This window comes from Pseudophryne corroboree, chromosome 8 (genome assembly GCF_028390025.1).
Source record: "Pseudophryne corroboree isolate aPseCor3 chromosome 8, aPseCor3.hap2, whole genome shotgun sequence".
Classification (NCBI taxonomy): Eukaryota; Metazoa; Chordata; class Amphibia; order Anura; family Myobatrachidae; genus Pseudophryne; species Pseudophryne corroboree.
Genome location: NC_086451.1, coordinates 70423441 through 70448724, shown reverse-complemented (window position 1 = coordinate 70448724; position 25284 = coordinate 70423441). Strand labels below are relative to the sequence as shown.

Below are 25284 nucleotides of genomic sequence, written 5' to 3'. Positions count from 1 at the left end.
ATGCTGTCGGTGGCCCGAAGAATTGCGGGCCACTTTCGGCATTCAGCCAACGCGTGCCAAAGACTGGAGCACCAGCAAACACTCCTGAACATGCCCTGCCATCAGCTGAAGCAAGAGGTGGTAACGAGGTGGAATTCAACCCTCTATATGCTTCAGAGGATGGAGGAGCAGCAAAAGGCAATTCAAGCCTATACATCTGCCTACGATATAGACAAAGGAGGGGGAATGCACCTGACTCAAGCGCAGTGGAGAATGATTTCCATGTTGTGCAAGGTTCTCCAACCCTTTGAACTTGCCACACGTGAAGTCAGTTCAGACACTGCCAGCCTAAGTCAGGTCATTCCCCTCATCAGGCTTTTGCAGGAGCAGCTTGAGAGATTGAAGGAGAAGCTAAAATGGAGCAATTCCGCTAGGCATGTGGGACTTGTGGATGGAGCCCTTCATTCGCTTAACCAGGATTCACAGGTGGTCAATCTGTTGAAATCAGAGTACTACATTTTGGCCACCGTGCTCGATCCTAGGTTTAAAGCCTACGTAGTATCTCTCTTTCCGGCAGACACAAGTCTGCAGATGTTCAAAGACCTGCTGGTGAAACAATTGTCAAGTCAAGCGGAACGTGACCCACCAACAGCTCCACCTTCATTTTCTACCACCACTGCAGCTGTCAGGAAAAGGATAAAATTTCCAAAACCACCCATTGGTGGTGATGCAGGGCAGTCAGGAGCAAGTGTTGACATCTTGTCCAGACTGAAGGACCTGCCAACGATTACTGACATGTCGTCTAATGTCACTGCATATGATTCTGTCACCATTGAAAGAATGGTGGAGGATTATGTGAGTGACAGCATCCAAGTAGGCATGTCAGACAGTCCGTACGTATACTGGCAGGAAAAATAGGCAATTTGGAGGCCCTTGCACAAACTGGCTTTATTTTACCTAAGTTGTCCCCCCTCCAGTGTGTACTCCGAAAGAGTGTTTAGTGCAGCCGATCACCTTGTCAGCGATCGGCATAGGAGTTTACTTCCAGAAAATGTGGAGAAGATGATGTTCAGCAAAATGAATTATAATAAATTCCTCCGTGGAGACATTTACCAGCAATTGCCTCCAGAAAGTACACAGGGACCTGTGATGGTGGATTCCAGTGGGGACAAATTAATACTCTGTGAGGAGGAGGATGTACACAGTGAAAGGGGTGAGGAATCGGGGGATGAGAATGAGGTGGACATCTTGCCTCTGTAGTGCCAGTTTGTGCAAGGAGAGATTGATTGCTTCTTTTTTGGTGGGGGCCCAAACCAACCAGTCATTTCAGCCACAGTCGTGTGGAAGACCCTGTCGCTGAAATGATGGGTTTGTTAAAGTGTGCATGTCCTGTTTATACAACATAAGGGTGGGTGGGAGGGCCCAAGGACAATTCCATCTTGCACCTCTTTTTTTTATTTATCTTTGCATCATGTGCTGTTTGGGGACTATTTTTTTAAGTGCCATCCTGTCTGACACTGCAGTGCCACTCCTAGATGGGCCAGGTGTTTGTGCCACCCACTTTGGTTGCTTAGCTTAGTCATCCAGCGACCTCGGTGCAAATTTTAGGACTAAAAATAATATTGTGAGGTGTGAGGTATTCAGAATAGACTGGAAATGAGTGGAAATTTTGGTTATTGAGGTTAATAATACTATAGGATCAAAATTACCTCTAAATTCTATGAGTTAAGCTGTTTTTGAGGGTTTTTTGATTAAAAACACCCGAATCCAAATCCGACAAAAATTCGAAAGGGTGGTTTTGCCAAAACGCGTCCGAATCCAAAACCAAAACACAAAACCCGAAAAATGCCCGCTGCACATCTTTATTATACCCAGAGGGGCCGGAACATCAGGCTATTAACTTGGGGCATCTGGATGACACATCTAACAGGGTAAGTCGAACCCAGAACACAGACCCCATATAATCAGACTAGCTTCCACTGCATCATTTTCATTCTGCTAGAATTATTATTGTTGTTGTGGTGTATATGACATTATCTGACGATTACATTTCTGGAATTACAACATCCTTTAATTTCCCTCCAGTAAGTGATAGCTGACTACAAGCTAGTTTGTATAAAGTTTCCTACGCTAGCAAAAATGGAAAACGACCTCATATCTAACCTTTAACAGTTTTCCAAGTTGGACTTTCAGGCAAAAAGGGGAGTGATAATTAATGGAAGACCAATGTCTGAGTTTAAGGGTCTACTTCAAATGGCAGGACAGAAGAAAATTACACAGACATTCCAAGTGGAGTGGTACAGCACCAACAAAAAGACTGGATGTGTGGCTGTGCTACGAGGAATCGCCTTTACTCCTTGCCCTGCCTTCTGTCCACCATCATCGACAATGTTTGGACTAACACTGGATTTTGTGACTTGAAAACTCTACCTAGGAGCCTCAACAAACCTGAAAAGTCAGCAATTCATATTCAAAGCCAATTTACTTTAAAAACGTTTGGAATCTCAAGAATAAATCTGGCTTTGAATGAACAGCGGAGATTAAATATCAGCATGCATAATGCTAACCGGGAAATTTTAAAACCCCTTATTAATGCCACTTGTTTCCTAGCCAAACAGCATTTTGTGGAAACGATGAGAGTGCAAGCTCTTTTAATCATGGCAACAATGTGGAGCTATTACATGCTTTTGCTGAGGAAAATGAGAAGTTAGCTAGGCATGTGGATGTGTTTTCTGGATTATCAAACAGAAAACAGACTTTCATCCCTGGCAATCATCTCTATTGAGATGGAGAAAAAAGAGAGGATTTCTTCATCAAAGGGCGCGATTCAGACCTGATCACTGCTGTGCGTTTTCGTACAGAGGGCGATTATCGAACTACTGTGCATGCATATGCACCACAATGCGCACGCGCGTCACTAAACAGCGACAGGATGATGCGAAAATTTAGATCGCAAGGGCGTTCGCAAGGTGATTGACAGGAAGAGGACATTTCGGGGTGGTAACTGCCCATTTTCCGGGAGTGTCAGGAACAAAACAGGCGTTATAAAGCGTTTTCAGGGAGGGTGTGTGATGTCAGCTCCGACCCCGATCAGCCTGATTTCTGCGTACTGGAGGAGTAGGTCCTGGGCTACACGCACACTGCACAGAATGGGGAAAACATTCGATGGTGAGTGTGATGCGAACGGTTTTGCAACTGTCCACTGACTGAGGGGATGTTTCGCACAACGTACACCTGAAATTGTACACTTACACGGGGCAAATTTTCACTCCCCCTGGGCAGCGACTATCTAATCGCAGGACAGTTTACAGCACAGCGATCAGGTCTGAATTAGGCCCTAAATCACTGATAGCTTTATCCAGAAGGATATGCAAATGGGCTTCATTTACAAGTAAAGGTCAAGACGTAAAATCTATATTTTCATTTGAATGACTATGAATAGTGGAACTGCATTCATAAAGCTGGATACTCATTTAAATATGTTTCACTGTTAGTTCTTAACTGGAATAAATTAGATGATTTACAGGATTATAACCACCTATTGCAAAAATCAATAAATCCTAAATTGCTCAGATACAGGTAAATGTATTTCTAATTTTTGTGCTGTTGACTTGGAGTATTCCTGTACTGTAAATCCTGTTGAGATACTGGGAAAATAGGATTTTAATTACCTACCGGTAAATCCTTTTCTCGTAGTACGTAGAGGATGCTGGAGTCCATATTAGTACCATGGGGTATAGACGGGTCCACCAGGAGCCATTGGCACTTTAAGAGTTTAATAGTGTGGGCTGGCTCCTCCCTCTATGCCCCTCCTACCAGACTCAGTCTAGAAACTGTGCCCGAGGAGACGACATACTTCGAGAGAAGGAAATACACAGATAGTGGCGAGATTCATACCAGCTCACACAACAAGCAAATCCGGCTAACGTGCCAGAAAACTCAGCAACAGCTGAAACAGTACTGAAACAGTAAATAACGCAGAACTTACCTAGGAACCAGGCAGCACTGAATTATAAAACTAATGCAGGAAAATTAAGCGCTGGGCGGGCGCCCAGCATCCTCTACGGACTACGAGAAAAGGATTTACCAGTAGGTAATTAATATCCTATTTTCTCTTACATCCTAGAGGATGCTGGGGTCCATATTAGTACCATGGGGATGTACCAAAGCTCCCAGAACGGGAGGGAGAGCGCGGAGGCTCCTGCAAGCCTGCTTGACCAAACGAGGTCATCAGAGGCCAAAGTATCGAACTTAGAAAACGTGTTCGACCCCGACCAAGTAGCTGCTCGGCAAAGCTGTACAGCCGAGACACCATGGGCAGTCGCCCAGGAAGAGCCCAGCTTACAAGTAGAGTGGACTTATACAGATTTTAGACACGGCAATCCTGCCGTAGAGTATGCATGCTGGATGGTGAACCTGATCCAGCGTGAAATCGACTGCTTAGAAGCAGGACACCCAATTTTCTTGGGATCATAGAGGACAAACAGAGTCAGATTTTCTATGACGAGCCATACTCTTCACATACATTTTCAAAGCCCTCACAACATCCAAAGCCTTTGAAGCAATAGCGGAGTCAGTAGCCACTGGCACCACAATAGGTTGGTTGATATGAAAAGCTGATACAACCTTGGGAAGGAACTGCGGACGAGTCCTCAGTTCCGCCCTATTATCATGGAAGATAGGGACTTTTACAAGACAAAGCCCCCAATTCCGACACACGTCGAGCCGAAGCCAAGGCCAACAAAGTGACCGCCTTCCACGTGAGAAACTTGATGTCAGCCTCCTATAGAGGCTCAAACCAAGCTGATTGCAGGAACTGCAACACCACATTAAGATCCCAGGGTGCCGTTGGCGCCACAAAGGGAGGCTGGATATGCAGAACCCCTTTCAAAAAGGTCTGAACCTCAGGGAGGACAGACAGTTGTTTTTGGAAGAAAATGGACAAAGCTGAGATCTGGACCTTGATGGAGCCCAATCTCAGGCCCATATCCACACCTGCTTGCAGGAAAAGGAGAAAACGTCCAAGTTGAAACTCCACCACAGGAAATTTCTTGGATTCACACCAAGAAACATATTTTTTCCAAATTCGATGGTAATGTTTAGACGTTACCCCCTTTCTAGCCTGTATCAGGGTAGGAATGACCTCACTCAGGATACCCTTCTGAGCTAAGATCTGGCGTTCAACCGCCATGCCGTCAAACGTAGCCGTGGTAAGTCTTGATAAGCGAACGGCCCCTGCAATAGCAGATCCTCCCGAAGAGGTAAGGGCCTTGGATCTTCCAGCAGATGATCCAGCAGATCCGCGTACCAAGCCCTCCTTGGCCAGTCCGGAGCAATGAGGATTGCCAGAACCTTTGTTCTTCTTACCAGTTGAAGAGCTTTTGGTATCAGAGGAAGTGGAGGGAACACATACACTGAAGTGAACACCCACGGTGTTACCAGTGCGTCCACTGCCACTGCCTGCGGGTCTCTCGACCTGGAACAGTACCTCCGCAGCTTCTTGTTGAGATGGGAGGCCATCATATCTATGTGAGGAACCCCCCACCAACCGGTTACCTCCTCGAATACCTCCGGGTGGAGGCCCCACTCCCCTGAATGGAGATCGTGTCTGCTGAGGAAGTCTGCTTCCCAGTTGTCTACTCCCAGAATGAAGATTGCTGACATCCTCACCGCATGTCTTTCTGCCCAGAGGATTCTTGACACCTCTGACATTGCAGCCCTGCTCTTCGTTCCGCTTTGTCGGTTTATGTAGGCTACTGTGGTCACGTTGTCCGACTGCACCTGAACAGCCCGATCCTGTAGAAGGTGTGCTGCTTGCAGAAGGCCGTTGTACACGGATCTTAGCTCCAGGATGTGTATTGGGAGAAGGGATTCCTTGGAAGGTTTCCCCCTGAGCGACTGCTCCCCAACCTCTTAGACTTGCATCTGTGGTTAGAAGGATCCAGTCCTGAACTCCGAACCTTCGGCCTTCCAGAAGGTGTGGTAGTTGTAGCCACCAGAGGAGCGAAATCCTGGCTATCGGTGATAGACGTATTCTCTGGTGCATATGTAGGTGAGATCCCGACCACTGGTCCAAGAGATCCAAATGAAAGAATCGAGCATGAACCCTTCCGTACTGTAGAGCCTCGTAGGAGGCAACCATCTTCCCCAGAAGGTGGATACACAGATGAATCGATACCCGGGTAGGCTTCAAGACATCCCGGACCATTGTTTGAATCACCAATGCTTTCTCCACTGGTAGAAACACCCTCTGCACCTCCGTGTCTAGGATCATCCCCAGGAAAGACAGCCTCCTTGTCGGCTCCAGATGAGACTTTGGAAGGTTCAGGATCCAACCGTGCTCCTTGAGCAGTTGTGTCGTGAGAGTAATGGACCTTACCAACTTCTCCCTGGACGACGCCTTGATCAGGAGATCATCCAGATATGGAATTATGTTCACCCCTTGCATGCGGAGGAGAACCATCATCTCTGCATTCACCTTGGTAAAGACCCTCGGTGCTGTGGAGAGGCCGAACGGCAGTGCCTGAAACTGATAGTGATCATCTGCAAACCTGAGATATGCCTGATGCGGCGTTCAAATAAGAAGGTGGAGGTACGCATCCTTGATGTCCAGGGACACCAGGAACTCCCCCTCCGTCAGTCCTGAGATGACAGCTCTCAGAGACTCCATCTTGAATTTGAACTCCCTGAGATAAGGGTTCAAAGATTTTAAATTCAGAATTGGCCGTAACGAACCATCCAGCTTCCGTACCACGAAAAGGTTCGAATAGTAACCCTTGTTCCACTGATGAGGCGGAACTGGAACAATGACCTCGGACACTACCAATTTTCGAATAGCTTCCAGAAGAATTGTTCTGTCTGCCGGCAGAGCTGGCAAGCCTGATTTGAAGAAACGGTGAGGTGGGAGAGTTTGAAACTCCAGCCGGTACCCCCTGGACACTATATCCTGTACCCAAGGGTCCAGGCCAGACAGCATCCAGACGTGGCTGAAATGCCGGAGTCTTGCTCCCACCTGACCTTCCTCCAGGCTGTGCTGTCCGTCATGTGGAGGACTTTGAGGTACCAGAAGCAGGCTTCTGGTCTTGGGAACCTATGGGAGCAGGCTTTTTCCCTTTAGCATGACCACCTCTGAAGGTGTGAGAAGGCTTGTTCTTTCTAGGCCTCACGGGCCGAAAGGACTGTGACGTGGCTGGTGTAAAAGGCTTCTTCGTAGCCAGAGCAGCTGAGGGGAGAAAAGTAGACTTACCTGCGGTAGCCGTGGCAATCCACGCATCCAGCGCCTCCCCAAAGAGAGAATGACCTGTATAGGGTAGGCCCTCCACACTTTTCCTGGATTCCGCATCCGCAGACCACTGGCTCAGCAAGAGACCCCTGCGAGCCGAGACGGACATGGAGGAGATCCACGCAGCCATGGAACCCAGGTCCTTCATGGAATCTACCAGGAACCCTGCATAATCCTGAATATTACATAAAAATAAATCAACGTCACCTTTATCCATCGTAGTCAAATCCTCCTGCAGAGTGATTGACCACCTGGCTATTGCTTTAGAAATCCATGCGCAAGCAATAGTAGGCCGCAGTATAGCCCCTGAGGCTGTGTATATGGATTTGAGCGTAGCATCCACCTTGCAATCTGCCGATGCCTTTAACGCGGTAGATCCCGGGACTGGTAAAACCACCTGTTTTGACAGCCTGGAGACAGAGGCGTCAACTATCGGAGGAGACTCCCACTTCTTTCTATCTTCCTCTGGGAAGGGAAAAGCAACCAAGACCCTCTTAGGGATCTGGAATTTTTTCTCCGGATTTTCCCAGGCTTTTTCAAATATAGCATTTAATTCCTTAGATGCTGGGAAGGTGAGAGGGGCTTTTTTACTGTCCGTGAAAAAGGACTCCTCAACCTGCTCAGGAGTTGTGTCAGAAATGTGCAACACATCCCGTACGGCTTCAATCATCAACTGCACCCCCTTTGCAAGTGATGCCGTCCCCCTGCATGCAGGCGAGTCTAGCAGGTCGCTCATTTCACCCGCTGGGTCCCCCGTCCTCCCCCCGCATCGCTCAGCACACATCGCGCTGTGCTGAGCGGCGGGAGAGATGTGTGCTGAGCGGTTCGCTCAGCACACATCTCTCCCGTGTATACCCCCCTTAAGAGGGCAGTAAACGTTTTTGTTGTTTGCATTACCAGACAATGTATATCATGGGTATTTACCATGCAGTCCCCCAGCTACTGTGCAACAACACATCCATTGGCATGCTAAAACTGGCAGGGCATGCTGGCATATGTAGTTCACCAGCAGCTGGAGGGCTGCATTTTGAATGCTCCTGGTGTATGTGATGGATATCACTAGGACCTGTTAAATTGATGGACTGTGTTCCATCCTACAGTATGCATGCCTCCACTGGTTCTAAGGGGGACATGTACTAAGCAGTGATAAAATTGGAGAAGTGAGCCAGTAGAGAAGTTGCCCATAGCAACAAATCAGCTGCTCTGTATATTATATTATGCAAATTATAAATGTTAAGTCAATGTTGATTGGTTGCCATTGGCAACTTCTCCACTGGCTCACTTCTCCACTTTTATTACTGCTTAGTACATGTCCCCCTAAGGGGCAGATTACTTCAAAGAGAACTGCAGCATCAACTCTTAAAATACTGACACTAGGGAAACGGCATGAAATAATAAGATTTTACTCACCGGTAAATCTATTTCTCGTAGTCCGTAGTGGATGCTGGGACTCCGTAAGGACCATGGGGAATAGCGGCTCCGCAGGAGACTGGGCACAACTAAAGAAAGCTTTAGGACTACCTGGTGTGCACTGGCTCCTCCCACTATGACCCTCCTCCAGACCTCAGTTAGGATACTGTGCCCGGAAGAGCTGACACAATAAGGAAGAATTTTGAATCCCGGGTAAGACTCATACCAGCCACACCAATCACACCGTATAACTCGTGATACTATACCCAGTTAACAGTATGAAATATAACTGAGCCTCTCAACAGATGGCTCAACAATAACCCTTTAGTTAGGCAATAACTATATACAAACATTGCAGACAATCCGCACTTGGGATGGGCGCCCAGCATCCACTACGGACTACGAGAAATAGATTTACCGGTGAGTAAAATCTTATTTTCTCTGACGTCCTAAGTGGATGCTGGGACTCCGTAAGGACCATGGGGATTATACCAAAGCTCCCAAACGGGCGGGAGAGTGTGGATGACTCTGCAGCACCGAATGAGCAAACTCTAGGTCCTCCTCAGCCAGGGTATCAAACTTGTAGACTCTTGCAAAAGTGTTTGAACCCGACCAAGTAACAGCTCGGCAAATTTGTAAAGCCGAGACCCCTCGGGCAGCCGCCCAAGAAGAGCCCCCTTTCCTCGTGGAATGGGCTTTTACAGATCTAGGGTGCGGCAGTCCAGCCGCAGAATGTGCAAGTTGAATCGTGCTACAGATCCAGCGAGCAATAGTCTGCTTAGAAGCAGGAGCACCCAGCTTGTTGGGTGCATACAGGATAAATAGCGAGTCAGTTTTCCTGACTCCAGCCGTCCTGGAAACATATATTTTTCAGGGCCCTGACTACGTCCAGTAACTTGGAATCCTCCAAGTCCCAAGTAGCCGCAGGCACCACAATAGGTTAGTTCACATGAAAAACTGATACCACCTTAGGAAGGAATTGGGAACGAGTCCTCAATTCAGACCTATCCATATAAAAAAATTAGATAAGGGCCTTTGTATGATAGAGCCGCTAATTCTGATACACGCCTGGCCGACGCCAAGGCCAACAGCATGACCACTTTCCACGTGAGGTATTTTAGCTCCACGGATTTAAGTGGCTCAACCCAATGCGACTTCAGGAAATCCAACACCACGTTGAGATCCCACGGTGCCACTGGAGGCACAAACGGGGGCTGACTATGCAGCACTCCCTTAACAAAAGTCTGAACTTCAGGCAGTGAAGTCAGTTCTATTTTGGAAGAAAATCGATAGAGCCGAAATCTGGACCTTAATGGAACCCAATTTTAGGCCCATAGTCACCCCTGACTGTAGGAAGAGCAGAAATCGACCTAGCTGAAATTCCTCCGTTGGGGCCTTCCTGGCCTCACAGCACGCAACATATTTCCGCCATATGCGGTGATAATGGTTTGCGTTCACTTCTTTCCTAGCTTTAATTAGCGTAGGGATAACTTCCTCCGGAATGCCCTTTTCCTTCAGGATCCGGCGTTCAACCGCCATGCCGTCAAACGCAGCCGCGGTACGTCTTGGAACAGACAGGCCCCCTGCTGCAGCAGGTCCTGTCTGAGCGGCAGAGGCCATGGGTCCTCTGAGATCATTTCTTGGAGTTCTGGGTACCAAGCTCTTCTTGGCCAATCCGGAACAATGAGTATAGTTCTTACTCCTCTCCTTATTATTCTCATTACCCTGGGTATGAGAGGCAGAGAAGGGAACACATACACCGACTGGTACACCCACGGTGTTACCAGAGCGTCCACAGCTATCGCCTGAGGGTGCCTTGACCTGGCGCAATATCTTTTTAGCTTTTTGTTGAGGCGGAATGCCATCATGTCCACCTGTGGCCTTTCCCAACGGTGTACCATCATTTGGAAGACTTCTGGATGAAGTCCCCACTCTCCCGGGTGGAGGTCGTGTCTGCTGAGAAAGTCTGCTTCCCAGTTGTCCACTCCGGGAATGAACACTGCTGACAGTGCTAACACATGATTTTCCGCCCATCGGAGAATCCTTGTGGCTTCTGCCATCGCCATCCTGCTTCTTGTGCCGCCCTGTTGGTTTACATGAGCGACCGCCGTGATGTTGTCTGACTGGATCAGCACCGGCCGGTGTTGAAGCAGGGTCTAGCCTGACTTAGGGCATTGTAAATGGCCCTTAGTTCCAGAATATTTTTGTGTAGGGAAGTCTCCTGACTTGTCCATAGTCCTTGGAAGTTTCTTCCCTGTGTGACTGCCCCCCAGCCTCGAAGGCCGGCATCCGTGGTCACCAGGACCCAGTCCTGTATGCCGAATCTGCGGCCCTCTAGAAGATGAGCACTCTGCAGCCACCACAACAGCGACACCCTGGCCCTTGGAGACAGGGTTATCAGACGATGCATCTGAAGATGCGACCCGGACCACTTGTCCAACAGATCCCACTGGAATATCCTTGCATGGGACCTGGCGAATGGAATTTCTTCGTAAGAAGCTACCATCTTTCCCAGGGCTCGCGTGCATTGATGCACCGACACCTGTATTTGTATTAGGAGGTCTCTGTCTAGAGACGACAACTCCTTGGACTTCTCCTCCGGGAGAAACCCTTTTTATCCTGTTCTGTGTCCAGAACCATACCCAGGAACAGTAAACGCGTCGTAGGAACCAGCTGCGACTTTGGAATATTCAGAATCCAGCCGTGCTGTTGTAGCACTTCCCGAGATAGTGCTACTCCGACGAACAACTGCTCCCTGGACCTCGCCTTTATAAGGAGATCGTCCAAGTACGGGATAATTATTTCGGCCATTACCTTGGTAAATACCCTCGGTGCCGGGGACAGACCAACGGCAACGTCAGGAATTGGTAATGACACTCCTGTACCACAATTTTGAGGTACTCCTGGTGAGGAGGGTAAATAGGGACATGCAGGTAAGCATCCTTGATGTCCAGTGATACCATGAAACCGTCTGATTTCGGTACCACAAACATTTTGGATATAGTAACCCCGGCCTTGTTGAAGGAGGGGTACCTTGATTTCACCTGCTGTGTGAATTGCCGCCAGTACTACCTCCCTTTCTCCGAGGGCAGCAGGCAAGGCTGATGTGAGGTAATGGCGAGGGGGAGTCGCCTCGAACTCCAGCTTGTATCCCTGTGATACTACTTGCAGAACCTAGGGATCCACCTGTGGGCAAGCCCACTGGTCCCTGAAGTTCCCGAGACACGCCCCCACCGCACCTGTCTCCACCTGTGGAGCCCCAGCGTCATGCGGTGGATTCAGAGGAAGCGGGGGAAGATTTTTGATCCTGGGAACTGGCTGTCTGGTGCAGCTTTTTCCTTCTTCCCTTGTCTCTGTGCAGAAAGGAAGCGCCTTTGACACGCTTGCTTTTCTGAAGCCGAAAGGACTGTACCTGAAAATACGGTGCTTTCTTAGGCTGTGAGGAAACCTGAGGTAAAAAAATTTCTTCCCAGCTGTTGCTGTGGATACGAGGTCCCAGAGACCATCCCCAAACAATTCCTCACCCTTATAAGGCAGAATCTCCATGTGCCTTTTAAAGGCAGCATCACCTGTACACTGCCGGGTCTCTAATACCCTCCTGGCAGAATGGACATTGCATTAATTCTGGATGCCAGCCGGCAAATATCCCTCTGTGCATCCCTCATATATAAGACGACGTCTTTAATATGCTCTATGTTAGCAAAATATTATCCCTGTCTAGGGTATTAATATTATCTGACAGGGTATCAGACCACGCTGCAGCAGCACTATTTATGCTGAGGCAATTGCAGGTCTCAGTATAGTACCTGAGTGTGTATATACAGACTTCAGGATAGCCTCCTGCTTTTTATCAGCAGGCTCCTTCAAAGTGGCCGTATCCCAAGACGGCAGTGCCACCTTTTTTGACAAACGTGTGAGCGCCTTATCAACCCTAGGGGATATCTCCCAACGTGACCTATCCTCTGGCGGGAAAGGGTACGCCAGCAGTAACTTTTTAGAAATTACCATTATCTTATCGGGGGAACCCACGCTCTTTACACACTTTATTCACTCATCTGATGGGGGAACAAAACACTGGCTGCTTTTTCTCCCTAAACATAAAACCCCTTTTATGTGGTACTCGGGTTCATGTCAGAAATGTGTAACACATTTTTCATTGCCGAGATCATGCAACGGATGTTCCTAGTGGATTGTGTATATGTCTCAACCTCGTTGACACTGGAGTCAGACTCCGTGTCGACATCTGTGTCTGCCATCTGAGGTAACGGGCGTTTTTTTGAGCCCCTGATGGCCTTTGAGACGCCTGGGCAGGCGCGGGCTGAGAAGCCGGCTCTCCCACAGCTGTTTCATCATCCAGCCTTTTATGTAAGGAGTTGACTTTGTCGGTTAATACCTTCCACCTATCCATCCACTCTGGTGTCGGCCCCACAGGGGGCGACATCCTATTTATCGGCCTCTGCTCCGCCTCCACGTAACCGTCCTCATCCAACATGTCGACACAGCCGTACCGACACACCGCACACACACAGGGAATGCTCTGACTGAGGACAGGACCCCACAAAGTCCTTTGGGGAGACAGAGAGAGAGTATGCCAGCACACACCAGAGCGCTATATAATGCAGGGATTAACACTATAACTGAGTGATTTTTCCCCCAATAGCTGCTTGTATACACATATTGCGCCTAAATTTAGTGCCCCCCCTCTCTTTTTAACCCTTTGAGCCTGAAAACTACAGGGGAGAGCCTGGGGAGCTGTCTTCCAGCTGCACTGTGAAGAAAAAATGGCGCCAGTGTGCTGAGGGAGATAGCCCCGCCCTTTTTCGGCTGACTTTTCTCCCGCTTTTTTCATGGATTCTGGCAGGGGTAATTTATCACATATATAGCCCTGGGACTATATATTGTGGTGATTTGCCAGCCAAGGTGTATTATATTGCCCTCAGGGCGCCCCCCTCCAGCGCCCTGCACCCATCAGTGACCGGAGTGTGAGGTGTGCATGAGGAGCAATGGCGCACAGCTGCAGTGCTGTGCGCTACCTTGTTGAAGACAGAAGTCTTCTGCCGCCGATTTTCCGGAACACTTCTTGCTTCTGGCTCTGTAAGGGGGCCGGCGGCGCGGCTCCGGGACCGAACATCGAGGTCGGGTCCTGTGGTCGATCCCTCTGGAGCTAATGGTATCCAGTAGCCTAAGAAGCCCAAGCTACCACCAGTTAGGTAGGTTCGCTTCTTCTCCCCTTAGTCCCTCGCTGCAGTGAGTCTGTTGCCAGCAGATCTCACTGTAAAATAAAAAACCTAAAATATACTTTCTTTCTAGGAGCTCAGGAGAGCCCCTAGTGTGCATCCAGCTCAGCCGGGCACAAGATTCTAACTGAGGTCTGGAGGAGGGTCATAGTGGGAGGAGCCAGTGCACACCAGGTAGTCCTAAAGCTTTCTTTAGTTGTGCCCAGTCTCCTGCGGAGCCGCTATTCCCCATGGCCCTTACGGAGTCCCAGCATCCACTTAGGACGTCAGAGAAATACTAGGTACACATCATACAATAATTGTACCAATGTTCCAATAATCGAGGCAATGTCTTGATTTCTCATATAGTGTGTACGAACGATCGTTTTGACATTTCACAGATAAATCAGAAAAATCTTGCCTACAAACACGATCGTTGCGAAATCAGCTTGGTTGGTCAGGAGCAACAATCTCGGCCACAATCTCCCAATATCCTGCAATGTGTGGGCATTTTGAATAATCTGACCATATTTCCCACCCACGATCTTCCACGACTATGTCATCCTCATTGTGGGCGGACACATGTAAATTCAGTGTGGTGTGGCAGAAAATCAGCTACTTTAAAAAAAAATTGCTTAGTGTGTAGCTCAGATAATGGAGCGTTCAATTTGGTGAAAAATTGCCCCGATTGTTGGGACAACCCAAAAAATCTGACAGTGTGTACCTAGCTTTATGTGTAATTAATGATAGCTGAACAGCTTGACTGACCCCAATCACAATTCATTAAAAAAAATCTGATAAAACTTTATTAGTAAATAAAATGAGACAATTTTTTTTCTTACAGAAACATATTTTATTCAACGCTCTGACAGTTATCACAGCTAAACACCAGCGCCAAGAACTTCTTCCCCGAACGATGCTCCTTTACATGCAGAGATACAGACCCAGCTGCCAAATGACAGACATCAAGTCATTACCCTTTGTCCTACCATATACTAAAATTCACATGGAAGCACAATGGCTTACACATCTTAAAGGTGTATATTTGAGATCTCATATATGTATATATATATATATATATTTGTATTTAGAATTATTTATAGTATATGTATATAAGGATATGCAACTACCACAGACATGATAAGTTCCTTAAAGGCTAATTCCACCTCTATATTAGATACTATGAAACGTTACTCTCCACTTTCACCATTTCTCCCACTTACCTGAATGAGGAGGGTCCCCTACTGCGTCTCCTGACCTGCTCATTGCGCCGCATGAGGTTAATAATATGTAAGCATCCAGCATTGCACTATTAGTGCTGCCACCACGATTGGCATTGGCCTGAATTGGCACCATGACGAAAGCACTAGACATTACAAATATGAGGATCAGCTCATAGCCCTCCATTGTGGCAACCGAATTGAGTAATGCCCCACGGTGCAAAGGAGGGGGTCCTAGCCAATGAACCCCAATCATTTCGGAAAGTGGGAGCTAGCGGAGTGGGAGTACGTTTTCAGAAGCTCAGCTATAAAGGTGTCATTATCTTTTAATGCAACATGATTGTATTTTTTTTAAATTATTATTCATATCAACAATTACATTTGATATGCGTGTAGCACGACCATTGTACAACAGAACAGACAGTGTGGTAAGTGTCACACACTCCAAGACAGAACAGCTAGGAAGCAGGCAACAGTCTGAGCCCAAAAAGGCTTACAGGTCATAGTGAGACTTAGGACTCTCTGGCCTTGAGGGGCTGACTCGCGTGGCTCTGATCGCAGTCACAGAAAGAGACAAAGAGAGGAGAAAAAAAGAGTGGTAAAAACAAAGTCAGTCAGAGATCACATTGATAACAGGCAAAGTTCAGTCTGATGGGAACTACTGTACCAGGAACTCTTCAGTGTGTTGTTATGCAGTAACCAGGAGATGGCGCCCTCCGTAAACCCTGCACTAACTGTGACTTTAGCCCTGACTGTGGCTCTACCTTCAAGCTTCAGGAAAAGCTTAGTATAGTAAGCTTGAGGAGTGCTGTAAAGACATCCACTCCTCGGGCTTGCTGCATTGCAATGTTCTGCAGAGCTGCTCATGCTTAACACGTTGGTTGCCAACGTTTCCCTGTAATCACTGCCATATACATTATTTACTTCTGTGGCTTATTTAACCCAAGCAAGATAGAGACTTACTACAATCAGGTACAGAAAGGATGTAATCATGCACAGAAACTGTATACGTATTCCAGTACAGAAAATGTATACGTAATCCGGTACAGAAACTGTATACGTAATCCGGTACAGAAACTGTATACGTAATCCAGTACAGAAACTGTATACGTAATCCAGTACAGAAACTGTATACGTAATCCGGTACAGAAACTGTATACGTAATCCGGTACAGAAAGTGTATACGTAATCCAGTACAGAAAGTGTGGCCAGCGTTTCCCTTCATTTTTATAATTTTTTTGCTGCCCCACACACCCTGTTATCCGTTGCAGCACATAGTAAGGCCCTTTTTGCATAAATGCCCAAGTATTTTAAGAAAAAGTGAAACTGTTATTTCCCTATAGATTGTAAGCTTGTGAGCAAGGCCGTCCTACCTCTATGACTGTTTGTTATTACCCAGTTTTTTTATATCATTGTTATTTCCAATTGTAAAGCGCAACGGAATTTGCTGCGCTGTATAAGAAACTGTTAATAATAATTAATAATAACTGTTACTCATATACGGGATGCTTTATCAAACCTTGGCGAGAGATAAAGGGGCAGATGTATTAACCTGGAGAAGGCATAAGGAAGTGATAAACCAGTGATATGTGCAAGGTAATAAAAGCACCAGCCAATCAGCTCCAATATGCAAATTGACAGTTAGGAGCTGACCTGCTGGTGCATTATCATCTTGCACTTATCACTGGTTTATCACTTCCTTATGCCTTCTCCAGGTTAATACATCTGCCCCAAAGTTCCAAGCAAGCCGATTGGTTGGTACTTAGCAGATGTATTAAGCCTGGAGAAGTGATAAAGCAGTGATAAGTGGAAGGTGATAACACACCAGCCAATCAGCCCCTAACTGTTAATTTACATATTGGATCTGATTGGCTGGTGCGTTATCACCTTGCACTTATCACTGCTTTATCACTTCTCCAGGCTTAATAGATCCGCCCCTTAATCTCTTTTCAGTTTATATGTTTCCAAGCTTTGATACATCTCCCTCTTAGTGTAGTGATTGCACTATCCCCTATCTATGAACATTTTGTTGGAACTTACACCTATTCTATCTTTATTTTTTTAAGGCCATTTCCCAGTTACCTTTGGATTGCTTAAAATGAAAATAAGATGTGCAGTGCCTACTAGTGATGAGCGGATTCGGTTTTACTCGGTTTTACTCGGTTCTCAAAACCGAATCTTATTGGCTCACTGATGTCACGTGTTTTGGATAGCCAATAAGATTCGGTTTTGAGAACCGAGTAAAACCGAGTAAAACCGAATCCGCTCATCACTAGTGCCTACAAGCTGGCAGGGGAATGTATCTGTTTATTCTGAACCGTGGAGTTTTATATTCTATAATTTACCTCGACCTATCTGTTGTCGGGAGAAAAAGTATTATTATTATCTATCCCTTACACTGCCAGGGCGGTTTCCTCGTCCACAGAACGATACATCATTAACCCTTCTGGCACTTGTTTTTGGATGCTTTTAGATTATGCATGTTTGTAGCCCACTGTTAAAAGATGCTGCTTAATGATCGCACTAACACAGTACACTAATGTTTAAATATTAGATTGTTTAGGTTTTTTTAAACTATGAGTGGAGGGAATCTGTCTCTTGTATCTCATAATTACATAACCTTTTAAGAAACATTGTCAGTGATGACCCCACAGCCCTATTTAATATACTGGTGAGAGTAAGGAATTACGGTAGATTCTCTCTGCCAGAGAAAGAGGATGCAATCTGCAAACAAACCACAAGAGGGCAGAAGAAGCATGAAAATCAACAATTCCTTTCAAAGGGACAAATAGAAAATTGAAAGACAGGGAGGATAATTCTGAGTTGATCGCAGCAGCAAGTTTGTTAGCAATTGGGCAAAACCATGGGGGTAATTCCAAGTTGATCGCAGCAGGATTTTTGTTAGCAATTGGGCAAAACCATGTGCACTGCAGGGGAGGCAGATATAACGTGCACAGAGAGTTAGATTTGGTTGGGTTATATTGTTTCTGTGCAGGGTAAATACTGGCTGCTTTATTTTTACACTGCAAATTAATTGCAGATTGAACACACCACACCCAAATCTAACTCTCTCTGCACATGTTATATCTGCCTCCCCTGCAGTGCACATAGTTTTGCCCAATTGCTAAAAAAAATCCTGCTGCGATCAACTTGGAATTACCCCCTATGTGCCCTGCAGGGGGGGCAGATATAACATGTGCAGAGAGAGTTAGATTTGGGTGGGTTATTTCTTTTCTGTGCAGGGTAAATACTGGCTGCTTTATTTTTACACTGCAATTTAGATTTCAGTGTGAACACACCCCACCCAAATCTAACTCTCTCTGCACATGTTATATCTGTCCCCCCTGCAGTACACATGGTTTTACCCAACTGCTAACAAATTTGCTGCTGCGATCAACTCAGAATTAGGCCCAGAGGGAGGATGGAATACAGACTTCTTCTTTACCAGCTTTTGTCTATTAATTAAACGTTTTTATTTGCATCCTCTAAAAAAAAAAAAAAGTTTACAACAGAACATAAGGAGACACAATGAGGTAAATTAATTCCATAAGCTGATGGAACAATGTGCAGTGGCATTGGGAAGAAAGCAAGAATATAATTTAAAAAAAAAAGAAATGTAGAAAAAAATATATATATCAACCAGACATTGCAGGTGTTTCAACATCACAATGCGCAGCGGAAAGGGACAAAAACGACACATCTGTACAATACAATACATAGTAACACTGAGCCAGTGTTTACAACACAGTGAAGTAGAGGGGACGTTTTCACCATGCCTGGAAGGTGTGATGGGGAATTGGGAGAAGGGGGTAGGGGAGAAAGCTGTGTTCGGCAGCCAGGTCTCCAAATATTAATCTAAGAGGGACGGGTCGGCAGGTCGGATAATGGTGGGTCGTGTAGGTGAAGCGGGAGCCTTCCTGCTGAGTGAAAAAAAAAAATAACAAAAAAATAGACAAGAGAACACAGAAGCATGATTAGCATAATTCATGACCTGAGTCAGTCAGCCCCACCCCCTGTCAGCTGGCGTAACATGGTGTTATATACAAGGCTGTGTATATTTTGGACATTACATCTACTGTAAACAATGTAAAGGCCCAACAAATAATTTGACGGAGAAGAATATGATTTTAGATATTGTGTAATGCAGTAAAATGGTTGTCGGGGGTTACGAAATTTTTTAAGCCTGCACTTAAGACTGGAACATAAATCTTACAGCTATGAGGGTGGTTCAATAAGTAAGGTAACAAGCCCTTAAACTCAGTAGGAAGTTCTCAAAAGTGGCGTTGAGAGGAAAATTATTTAAAATACTCATAAACTAAACAGATTAATTTGGAGACTCTCTGTCCATCACAAAGTATTAATATGATGGGTATCATGGGCGTTGCAAAGTTACCACCTTGTTTTGCATTTTACATAAGCCAAATAATCAATGACTGTTTACCATACCATCAAATAAAGAAAAATAAGTTTTAAAGGTATAGATGACAAAAGCTAACTTTATAACACCAGATTATGAAACTATAAATTGTCACTCTAAGGGGGGTATCCAATTATTTACAGCGGGTAATTGTGTCACCAGGGGCTATCCTATTAGCCCTGATGCAGCGCGCCACTCCCCACAATGCTGGCACTTAGCCTCAGGCACCCAAAGCATAAGCCGCGATAAGCGGGCTGCCGAAGCCGCGATAACACATGGGATCGGGACTCATCCTCAATCCCATGTGTTATTGCATAGTCGTGGGTCTTTTTTCGTCCAATGAAGACAGCCTGTAATAGGATACCGTGATAATGACCATCGGCCATTTTTATCAACCAAAAAACAGATCGGAGCTAATTGGATACCCCCTAAGAATTGTGGGAGGAATGTATCAAACCTTTAAAACAGGACAAATGGAGGCGTTTCCCATGGCAACTAATTGAATTCTAGCTAGCATTTATCTAGTACATTCTATATATTAGCTAGAATCAGATTTGCTACTACAGGCAGCTTCTTTAGAGGGTTTGATATATCTCTCCCTTGGTCTTAAAGAAACATCATCAAATTAATTTATAGGCGATACCTAATTCCTAATTAGAGTTACAACAGTTGCACGGTTATTGTGGTAAATGACATTGGGGCAGATGTATTAAGCCTGGAGAAATGATAAAGCAGTGATAAGTGCAAGGCAATAACACACCAGCCAATCAGCTCCTAACTGTAAATTTACATATTGGAGCTGATTGGCTGGTGCGTTATCACCTTGCCCTTATCACTGCTTTATCACTTCTCCAGGTAAAATACATCTACCACCTAGTTCTGAGGTAATTACATTAAAATTGACAACTTTAAGAATCTGGGGCAGATGTATTAAGCCTGGAGAAGTGATAAAGCAGTGATAAGTGCAAAGTGATAATGCACCAGCCAATCAGCTCCAATATGTAAATTGACAGTTAGTAGCTGATTGGCTGGTACGTTATCACCTTCCACTTATCACTGCTTTAATGTCACTAGTGAATGTTTTCTCTCAAAGAAGACTTGCTGGAAATTTATCTTCAAAAAACTTTATTACTGTAAAAAGACCATTTTTATAGAATGTGGCTGTAACATAAACATGCCACCTTCACCTTCTACGTTACTACTTCTTAATACAGTAGAAATGGTGCAAAAACATAAATATTGTAAAAACACCTCTGTGAATGGGTCTAGTTTTAGTTTCAGAGAATCCTATGTACGCCACTTTTGAGTTTATGACTATCAAGCACATTTTACCATTAAAGTGCTGCCGTGGACAATATATAAAAAGCAGAGAGGTGGCCTACAGCCAGCAGTGATGGCTACTATTTCATGAGCCTCACAACAATATAAATTTGTGGCTCGTGTTTGAATGAGACTCCCAAGTCACCATGCTCTATCCGTGCCAGGTTTAGGAGGGCTGACTGTGTGTGCAGAACAAGAAGCAGACACAGCAAGGTCACAATACTACGACTGTTAGTCATACAATGGCATGCGGCATCATGTTTTATGAGAAGGGTCTGGAGGAAGATGACCAGATGGTAATATGACAGGCGGAGAGGGGTGCTAACTTTGAGAGAGTATGGAGGTGGGTACATGGGAGAAGGGACGTTCTGGTAAGAATGAATGAGTGGAGAAAGGTATGGCGAGTGTGAGGGAGGGTTAGACGGTAATGGTCAACCGGTCAGAAACATGTGGTAGCAGTGAAAAGGTGACATACAATACAACCAGTCCGAGTTGCCAGGCACGATTGTTATATCCACAGCAAGCAGAGCACACCGATACCAAAATGCAATGAAAAGGAGATGGAGAGTGACAAATCTGGAAGGGATGGAGAAGGGAGCGCATACAGTAATATAGAACAGGGGGAAGCAAGGGATCGGTCAGGGGTGTAAAGATGAGGCATCATTCAGCTCAAACCACCAGTGAGATAACAACCTAGTCCTGACCTTTCCCAATATATTATATTGGTTTAACTGCATAATAAAACATAAGAAGATGATTATTTCACTGGAACCAAGAGTTAGGAAAACGCTGTTACAGAGGGGTGGAGGTGTATAGGAAACAGTAGGCAACGTTAGTCTGGGATTGAGGGAAAGAGAGTCTGGGGTGAGGTATCAGAGGGTTCTACTGCAGCTGTCCTCACAATGCCTCAGTTACACACAATATTTAGCTCTGGAATGGGATCTGATTAGAAGCCTGTGGTTAGTCATTGGTTTATATGGCCAATTATGTAGACAGGACATATAGTGGTTTACACAATTTAGGGGTTCTAAACCTTTTTAGCCCGAGTCCCATATATATTGGGATTTAGGGGTATATTCAATTGCTGTCGAAACTGCCGTTTTGTCGGAAAGACGGCAGTTTTCGACTTTTTCAGGTCGGAAAGGGTCCCGACCTATTCAGTCCCCGGCTTTTTTAGCCGACAAGTCGGGGAATTCGACTTGTCGGAAAGCACGTGGATCGGCGGAATAGCTGCCGATCTGCATGCTTCTTTAGGAAAATGGGCCAAATCAGACAGGTTTCGGCCCCGTTTCTGACCATCTTAATCCGACTTTAAAAAAAGTCGGATGGAGATAAGGGTGCTGAGAGGAGGAGACGGTGGAGATTAGCGGGGAGACGGTGGAGAGCAACGGGGAGACGAGGGACAGCAGCGGCTACAGCATCATACACTTCTCGTCCATGCTAGATGCACAGAAACTCATTACTTGCCAGACATTATACACTGCTGGGAGACGACTGTGGAGAGATGGGGGAAAGATCACGGCAGCATCCACCCGGCTCCAGCAAGCGAGGTCCCCCATCCTCTGGCTATGCTGCTCTCCCCCGTCTCTCCGCAGTCGTCTATCCGCAGTGTATAAAGTCTGGCAAGTAATGAGTTTCTGTGCAGCTAGCTCTCCCCCGTGTCCCCGCTGCTCTCCCTCCCTCAGCACCGGATTGAGATGGTCAGGAACAGCCAAATCCGTTCACTGAATAGGTCCTGTCGGATCCATTCCAACAAATTCATGTCGGAATGGATCCGACTTTAATTGAATATACCCCTTAGCATTGTAATCCATGACTCGGGTAAAATGAACAATGTACTTTCTATCTAGTTAGGTTATTTATTGTTTATAGAAATGGATATGGAATTGAGGATGGCTACTAAATAAGAATAATAAGAATTATTATTGTTATAGAATTCATGTATGATTAATCTTTATTAATTGGTAGTTTATGATTTGCAATTAAAGGACCATTGGTATCCACCCTAAATAACATGGTGTTTAATATGTCAGATCCGACACATCATTTAGAAGCATGGGGCACGATTCAATTCGAAGACAGTTGAATAGCGCTAGGAATTAGCTCCCAGGACTATTCAATACAGCGCCATGTGACACCCAACGACGGGAATTCTTCTCGCACCCCCAGAGGGGTGCGAGCAGAAATCCGATAAAAGTGCTGGTACGCTGCTGATTTATGCCCATAGCGCGGCAGAAACAGTGTCAGGCCAGCCACTTAAATCGGAGAATGCCGTTCTTCCAACGAAACAACCTGTTTAGTCCGGGAGAATAGGCATTCTCTGACTTACCACTGCACTGTATTGAATAGCTTTGGGAGCTAATTCTCGGCACTATTCAACTGTCATCGAATTGAAACGAGCCCATAGATCTCTGGCATTTACAGACTATATATTGAGAAGGCAATATGAAAGGTAAGTCCTGAATAAATGTATACAATTATTCAGTTTTAGGGATGAGTTCAGGGGGTAAGGTCCCCTGGGTTAGTTTGGCCTGGCCGCTTTGGGGCATCATATTGTCTATAATAATCTAGCACTTTCTTAGTACTTAAATTGTTTTTATTTGCCAGTGTAACACTTTTTGACACTCTAGTGATTACCTCTCACCTATGTAGAACTCTCAAAACACACTTTAACACTTAAACCTCTCATTAGTGTGATGTCTTGGGGCAGTTGGATTGCGCTGGCCTGCGGGGGGTGTCCCGTGCCTTGGACTTGAACTTTATTATTAGGGACCTACCAGATGAGATCGCCAGGTCGCGGTTGGTGGACCCATATTTTTGGACAGAATTATGCTAAGCACCTTAAATTTACTCTATGTTACATTGCAGCGTATATTCTGATACTAATTAGCAGTGTTTTTTCACTGCTATTTTTGTTCGGAATGGCTACTAAATAAGTGTAATAACAATTATTATTCTAGAATTGGTGTATGACTTGTCATTATTAGTTGGTAGTTTATGATTTATAATTAAAGGATCATGGGTATCCACCCTTAATAACATGGCGTTTCATATGTAAGATCCGACCCATAATTTAGAAGAGATTATAGGGGAAATCTATCAAACCTTCAAAAGAGGACAAGTGGAGGCATTGCCTATAGCAACCAATCAGATTTTAGCTATCATTTATCTGGTACATTCTATAAAATAATAGCTAGAATCTCATTGGTTGCTAAGAGCAATATCAAGACATAAAGGCTCTGGAAACAGGAAACCTCACTTATGACTGTCCTGTCCAATATAAATTTTGGGTCAATAAGCTGAGTGTTTCAGGTGGCTAGCTTCCAATCCGGTTCCTTCATCATCATCCATTACAAAGAACTTGATCTAGACCTGAAGGTGGTAAAAGAATTGATGCTAAAAAACAACAACAAAAAAACTGCCTGGCAACAGGGCAAGAGATAGCAGATGGGTGGGAACATGTGCGTTACACACATGGAGATCACATGACTAGGTAACAGGAGGCACACAGGTCACATGACTGGAAATGTGTGACATACCGTGACGAGTGTTCCTCATGGGTCACTGATAGTTATTCTGAAAAATAACATGAAGTCAGAGGCTAAGAGCAGCCACAATCAGAAGTATGTAAGTGGCATGTATGCATACACAAAACCATGGCTGACCGTGAAACATATACATACAAGCTTATATATATATTGCCACAGTTTGACTACATGCATATCCACACAAACATCTGTGTAAGAGACACAAAGATATGTATGGTTGTCAAGAGTGAGGATCAGAAGCTATCATCCTGCCGCCACCACCACCTTGGGAAAGCACCTGTGGGTGACCATGAACCGTTAAGTCTGTCCACGGGGTGGATCTTCCATGTTGTATACCTCTGTAGTGGAACATCTATAATATAGTGAAATTCAAGCCAGTCTAGCTCTGGGGAACATATTTCTATTATGTACCAAGGGCTGCCAAGAGAAATCCTGGGCCCCGGTACAACAACTTCCTGGGCCCTCCTGCCCCCACTGAAGGGGGTGTGACCACAGCATACTGAGGTCATGACCACTCCTCTTTGGGGCATGGCACTCACAGGAGCATGGAATGCCTCCCAGCCAGGGCAGTAGAGAGCCTTGCTGGGCCCAAGCACTTTTCAGGGGGCATGGCCTAATTAAAGGAGGCATGGACCTGGGTTCCCACTGGGCCCCTCTATCAGACCTGGGCCCAGGTAATTTGTACCCTCTCCCCCTTCTCTCGGCGCCACTGTATGTACCTATGATGCGTGTCAATGTTATCTGAGCAGTTCGCATACATGACTAAATATACATATCATGTATAGTCATGCTGTATCAATATATAGCACATGCATTTCAACATGTACATATAATCACTGCCACAGATACGAAGCCATGAATTGTCACGGGGGTAGATAAAACCTTCAAAATC

At 45.6% G+C, this 25284-nt stretch overlaps 1 protein-coding gene across 8 annotated transcripts in view; it reads right to left on the bottom strand.

The window, feature by feature from the left end:
* Positions 1–14670: 14670 nt before the first annotated feature.
* The window catches only part of DNM1 (dynamin 1), a 265735-nt gene continuing 255121 nt past the window's right edge, over positions 14671–25284 (bottom strand). For 2 of the 8 annotated variants that reach the window (XM_063936607.1, XM_063936606.1), the window contains exon 20: positions 17297–19027. In XM_063936607.1, the coding sequence (XP_063792677.1) occupies positions 18958–19027 (70 nt within the window). In that variant the 3' untranslated portion in view covers positions 17297–18957. Of the gene's footprint in view, positions 15659–17296; positions 19028–24383; positions 24421–25284 lie in introns of those variants that run through there. The other 6 variants (XM_063936608.1, XM_063936613.1, XM_063936611.1 and 3 more) reach the window with 5 other exon arrangements.